We start from the raw sequence: 6,702 nt of genomic DNA, 5'->3' as shown, positions 1-6,702 counted from the left end.
TTTGCCTGGGAATGCCTACCTTGGATCTCATTGACGCAAGGTAGTTTTCCGCAGACAAAAAGTGACGTTAACTCCAATATTTTTACGCTAGGCGGGTCCAGCTTCAAAATATAAATATGCAGTTAAGTTTGCGCCAGAGTTGTGTAAAAAAAATGGCACAAATCCAGCGCAAACAGAGTATAAATATGCCCCTTAGAGTTTGATTTAGACTTTGGCAGACTGTTGCAAACGATCTCAGTACCATGTCCATCAAAGTCTTGGTTCACTTATTTAAAGATGGGTGGACCATACGGTTTCTGTCAAAGGAGCCCCTGTTGTCTCCGTTGATGCATCAAGATGCAGAGACGACCGAAGGACCTGCAGTCACTTCTAAATTTGGCACATGGTAGTCCGTGACATTGGGAGAGGTAATGTCCTCCACCAACCTTATGGACAGAGTACCATTGCCAAAACAAACTAGGCACCTAATTTTGTCACTTGAAAGCTTTCTTTCATTGTTGTAAATCACACTATTCCTCCGCACCAAGAAGCTTCAGCATTCATGCGTATAATAGATACCACATACAAATACAGCTTCATAGTCAACAATGCAGCCCTAGATTATACCTCACTAGATAAACATTGTCATAGACGTCCATATGTACAGATTTCTCTCCTCTCTTGAATAATGTTCATCTCCTGGTGAAAAGCGAGTTTTTCTATCACTAAAATGTTGTGTTGCGTTAAACAATGCTGCTTAAACTGCATAGATAATAACTCAGGCTCTTCTAAAAACTCCTGTGGCCCTGATTGAAGAGGGCTTAGTGCCCCTTTAGTGCCGCTTTAGCTTAATTGTTTTGGTGGCGCTAAGGTGGCCTTTTCCCCGCACCATATTTACAAAGTGGCACAATGCATGCATTGTGCCACTTTGTAACCCTTTGCGCTACATTGTGCCTGCGCTAGGCATAATGTATGCAAAGGGGGTGTTCCCACGTAAGGGAAGCCGGAAAAATGGCGCAAATAAATGAAAGAGACTTCTTTGCGTCATATCTTTTGGCACTTTTAATGCCTGCTCAGAACAGGCGTTAAAAGAGGGCAAACCATTGTTTACAATGGGCCTCTATGTACTGTTCAGGGTTAGCGTCAACATTTTGGCAGTGACCCTAAACAGTATATCAATAGTGTAAAAAATGTTGACACTATTGCCCCCTACCCTGCGCCATGGCGCGCCGTATCTTAGATAGGGGGCGCTAAGGGGCACAAGGAAAGTGGCGCTACACTGGGTGCATGTTTACGTGGCTACGTGTTTCCAAAATGTATAAATATTTGAGAGACATTTTAATAAACCCCACATGTTTTACTTTTACATTGTTAAGACTTTGAAGTATGGTTTTGAAAGGAGGAGTTGTGACAACTGGTTGCTTATTCAGCCCCCACCACAGTATTTTCATCTCGAGATTGGGTGCTACATTGTTCTCTTCCTGATTATTCTTGTAGAACAGAAATAAGGATTTTAGCACTTGCTGATATCAACATATAAATCAGAACTGGTGGTGGAATTTCCTTTTACATGGGTCAGTCTGGCATACAGGGGGGCAGCTTCTGGGTGAGGGTGTTTGGTGCGTTACACCCCACCTCCCCCAATAAATGTATTTTCTGATAAATAGCTGGGAATGTGTGCTTTCAATCGGGTATGGTGAGGTATCGGTCACCATACCCGATTAATGGTGAGTAGTGCACTTTACAAATCCCTGATTGATTGATTGAACGCACACACATTCTCTCTCCCTCTCTTTTGAAATTCCTCAGAAAGTTTGGTCATTGTACACAATATTGTGTTTTCTCTCACTTAGTGCTCCTACCAATCCGCATTCCTCTCCCTTTCCACAGCCCTCAAGGTCCCTCTAATGCACCCTGCTTATCATTATGTATGCTAACAACATATGCCAGCGCGAGTGTTGGAAAATCTGAAGCTCACCCTCCCCCAATCTTACTGACTAAGCTACACCCCTTTTACCATATACTTTATTGTCAGTGTTGAATTTATTCTGGTGGTTGCAGGTGGTGAGAACTGGCACTCAGTTTTGGGAACCAGGAGTTTTCATCATCAGACTTTGACCTAGAGCATGACAGAGAAAGGCAAAAAGGGGAGAAGGTGAAAGAGAAAAATGAAAACAGTGACAATAGGAGAAGGCAGGGATGAAAATAAAGTCAAAGGGTGAGATAAAGAAACAAGAAGTGCAGGGTGGTGGAAGAAGGAGGCCTGATGGAGAATCAAGACTCTGAAGCTTTGGTATTCATCAACCACCAGGCATGACCAGCGCAGGCTAAGAAAAACTTTGGACCCCTGAGTTATGTTTTTGCATATTAAGCAGTCCTCACCTTGCCATGTATGGTAAATATCTTTTAAAATTCTTCTGACCAAACAAACATACTCAGCTCACGCTTTCTAGGGCGGCAGAACACACCCCCTTTCTAGGTTCATGATCATTAACTTTGAGGGTTAGTGTTTCCAAGTTAGATATGATTCTTCACTCTTTGTGAGACTCACCTGTTATTTTCCAGTGTTCGTCATCCATGGGTGTTAAAAACTCATCCTATTGGCATTTCCTTTGGGTTTTGAGCCTGAGGCCTCAAAAAAAAACATGAGCATTTTCTCTGAGTAGAACTCCATATTAAAATACTCCTGACTCCTTTGTGGATTGGTTGGATAAGCACAACAGTGAAAGGCCAGGGTGATATCCTCTATAGTGACCCATGGCCATACCATCAAGTAGCACCTCAATTACAGTCTTAAACCAATCAAAATGTTTATAAACAATCCAACATTAAAGTTACCATTAGGCCACTCTTTCACAAGACAGTTAGTCCAAGTTTGATAAACATTGGATCATTTTTGTGCCAGCAGGATCATACAGCGGATTTCCTAACCGACAGGTGATTGAGGAATGTTTCTATCAGTTCTCTGATGCACCTCTCTGAACAGGTTGCTCCAAAAGTCCTTTCTTGAGCTGAGTTTCTCAGAGTCACCAATGCTTGTTTTCCTGTTTCCATTAAACATACTGTTGCTTGGAAGCCAAGCTGCTGGATCTATGAGCCCCTGAAGAATGGTTGTGAATCGAGGCTGAGGACAAAGTGCTTTGATGTAAGAGGTCTACTTCATGTGGCCCATCAGGAGTGATGTGGAGCAGCTCCATGTTACAGTTAACCCTGTTTTGTTCTCTTGACATACTGTTGTTGCCCGAGTGGACTGGATGGTCCTTACTCACAGACTTCAGAGAGGAATCTACAGTCACTGGGTATTGAAGACAAATCCCACTCAATGAATATGCCTCATTGGTAGCCTGAATTGTGGTGTATCCAAGATTGTTCTCACTTCCATGGTATGGAGAATGGTCTACACAAATTGAGTATCGAAGATGTTTCTTATTCATTGGGTCAGGCATTTGATTATCACTCCTGGAGTAAGGTGCCTGGTCTTCACTTGCGGGGCATGGATATTTATCCTCATTTACTAGGTATGAAAGATGGTTGTCACACGTGGACACACAGAGGGAGGGTTTGTCAGGGAAAGGTGCTGTAGGGACTGAAGTCATGTTCAGTTGGAGGTTCTCTACATCTCTTGGTGTTGGTGTAGAAATAAATGCTGATCTCTTCTTCAGACTGCGGAGTGCACTCTTGCACATAAGGTGAATTAACTCTAGGATGTTGAGTAGGAGGGACACCAGAGATACTGCCATCATGAAGATAATGAAAATTGTCTTCTCCGTGGGCCGGGAGATGAAGCAGTCCACAACCTGAGGACATGGATCCCTTTCGCAAATATATACTGGATGCATGACAAACCCATACAGATACCACTGGCCTAGTAGAAACCCAGCTTCGAAGATGCTTTTGAATATGACACTGGCAGCATAGGTGAACATCAAGGCCCCTTGAATCTTCATCCGGCCGTCGTCATGAACCAATATCTTGGCACGCTTCTTCTCAATGTCTGCCAGTGCTTGGCTACATTGGACATTGCTCCCTAGTAATGTTCTTAGATCCATCTCCTTCTGCCTTAGCTTCTCTTCTCTCCTTGAGAGGTAGGTGACGTGGGCAAGGTACACAAGTGTTGGGGTGCTAATGAAGAGGAACTGCAGCACCCAGTAACGAATATGTGAAATGGGAAAGGCCTTGTCATAGCATACGTTAGTGCACCCTGGCTGCCTTGTGTTACAGATGAAGTCTGACTGCTCATCCCCCCAGACAGACTCACCAGCCAGGCCCAGGATCAGAATCCGGAAAACAAACAGTACCATGAGCCAAATCTTGCCGACAGCAGGGGAGTGCTCCTGCACTTGGTCCAGAAATTTTTCTAGGAACCCCCAGTCTCCCATTCTATCTGGATGCTTTATCTGAAATTGAGAAAAAAAGAAACCAGTTGAGTTGGGTAGCATTTTTGCATACATAGCCTGATGAGAACAGATCTCATGCTAGATTCAGGCCAAGCTAGCATAATGTTCTTCAGTGTAAGTATCAGAAGATTAGCATCTTTTAACCATCATAGATCATGATATGGGAGTGTGAAGCTGCAAAAGCTGCAAAGTCTGAGACTCACAACTTCAGATATGTTTTTTTAACTTCACAAGCTTCCCGAAGCACCAATCTTATGATATTTAAAACAACACTTCATTGGTCCTTCGTGGTAGGAGGAAACCATTCCCACATCTGCAGGCACAGTCCACTTGCCTGCTAGCCCAAGTCTGAGCTCCATTTCCCTGTCAGGCGATGGCCCCTGCTTTAAGACCCTCCAAGTAAGTTCCTCCTTCCCAGAGACTGACCCTCTTACATCATCCCTTGCTCAGAGTCCCAACCCTTGTCAACTGTGGTTTCCTGTCAAAATACTCCCGATTGTGGGCTATTTTTTAATTTGCCGGCCTCTGTCAGTGCACAGCTCCTAGCCCTGTGACTTTTGCGTCTGTGAACTCCTCTGGCTGATGCTGGTCGGCCATCAACAGGGTTTACAATGATCCTGTGCCATTGGAGGAAGGATCACTGTGTCAGTTATGTACACAGTCCTGTTAGAAGGGATTTCCAATTACAATAAACGCAAACACAAACTTTATAAGGTAAATATGTACACTTTGCAATTTTACTGCCGGAGCTGTACCCTCTGTTTCCGCTCTGAAAATGTTGCTGTATACTGCCTTATCTACTGCGTTCAGCATTTCTGTGTAAAGGGTTTTCCAAGTATAACAAATTCATTACAAAATGCAATTGGGCATTGACGTTTCAGCAGTATGGAATCCACCTCTCACCCACCTCACAGCCTAATCTATCAATGAGCACCATTGTGGACATGGTGCCCCGGTGCCTTCATGGTGACTCCCTCCTTGTGAATGTAAATAGCTCAAACTAAGCTTTTGTCAGCTTTTGTTTCCAAACAATTTCACCCAGAAATCTATGTATTGGCCTAGGCCCTGCATCCTCAGCCACATCACACTATCACAATTATATTGGAGGGGAGCAGCATTTCTACAGCGTCTCAGATCCCCTGATGAGGTCACGGGTAAAATGCTACTGCCTTTTTTGTGTTTATTCAGAGTGATTTATTATTGAGGGTCCGAGTCTTTCATCATTACTGAATTTTACAGATAAATAGAGACAGAAAACCACGCTTTGTTGTCTGTAGGTACTTTTCGATATGGAAAAAGTCGTGTTTTCGGAGTGTTTTTCAGTGCTGTCAGTAGTAACCGCTAGCCAGGCCAGTGCCTGTACAGATTAACAGGCAGATGAGTCAAACAAACATTCACAACACCAACACATTTGGTTTGTCTTTAATACTTACAGCTGGCACGTGGTAGTACCATTATTCCTGGATCCCAAATTGTAAGCAGAAAACAAAGCTACTACATATTTGGGTCAACAAAACAATGTGCACATCAGCAATATGCTTTGAACCAATAATGTAGATCTCATTACTTTGGCAATCTGTCTGTAGCCAGATGTTTAAAAAAACACGTTTTCTAATGACGTTTAATCAGCTGCACAAGGTGACGTTTGTACTATAATTCTCATAATTTGTAATGAGTGTAATCCAATGGCTATTTAAAACCCAAAACTCATCAGGCATCCAAGTGTGAGTCGAGTGCGTTAATCAGTTAAATAAATGAAGATAAACATTTAGTTCTCTTTTTCACAAAACCAAAAAAGTAACATACATAAGCGTAAGAAAAAGAACAAAAAATAAATATGGATAGTTGCAGATGGAAACTCAAGAAAATAAATACCATAAAAACAGGAGGCCTGTTTAGAATGTGGGCTGCGTAGGAAGAATTTTGGTGTTGTACCAAAGGTCCCAAGGGGTGCTGAAATGTTATTGTGGCGAAAATGAAACACGGAGTAAAGCATAATTTTGCATTTTTAATTCTTTCTTCCTGTGATCTTCGAGTTTGCAGCCGACTCTCTTCCTTTGGGATTGTAAGGTTATTCTGCGTGGTGCGGCCTACGTGAGAATACATTGGTGTCAAATGTGTGTCCGTTGTCGGTGCCAAACGCGTAACGGCAATCAAGTTACTACACATAGGCACGGCTGCGAATAGGTTTCATGGAGCTCCAATTATTTTTTTTAATCGTCTAAAACAGCAACTCATTTTTTATCCAGTAGGTTTCGATCGTTCTAATCGATTTCCCAAATTTTCTGTTGGCTGAAACCTCATGCTTACTTCTTAATTCACCTTG

At 42.8% G+C, this 6,702-nt stretch overlaps 1 protein-coding gene across 1 annotated transcript; it reads right to left on the bottom strand.

Moving 5' to 3' along the window:
• Positions 1 to 3,032: 3,032 nt before the first annotated feature.
• On the bottom strand, positions 3,033 to 4,365 carry LOC138283544 (gap junction alpha-4 protein-like). Its single transcript, XM_069221485.1, has one exon. The coding sequence runs from the start codon at positions 4,356 to 4,358 to the stop codon at positions 3,033 to 3,035; it is 1,326 nt and encodes a 441-aa protein (XP_069077586.1). The 5' UTR covers positions 4,359 to 4,365.
• Between the last annotated feature and the right edge of the window lie 2,337 nt (positions 4,366 to 6,702).

Source organism: Pleurodeles waltl, chromosome 3_1 (assembly GCF_031143425.1).
Source record: "Pleurodeles waltl isolate 20211129_DDA chromosome 3_1, aPleWal1.hap1.20221129, whole genome shotgun sequence".
NCBI classification, from domain to species: Eukaryota; Metazoa; Chordata; class Amphibia; order Caudata; family Salamandridae; genus Pleurodeles; species Pleurodeles waltl.
This window is presented reverse-complemented; position numbering and strand designations above follow the sequence as displayed.

Coding starts and splice junctions, on each gene's coding strand:
- LOC138283544 (XM_069221485.1), bottom strand. CDS start 4,358: ATGGGAGACTGGGGGTTCCTAGAAAAATTTCTGGACCAAGTGCAGGAG.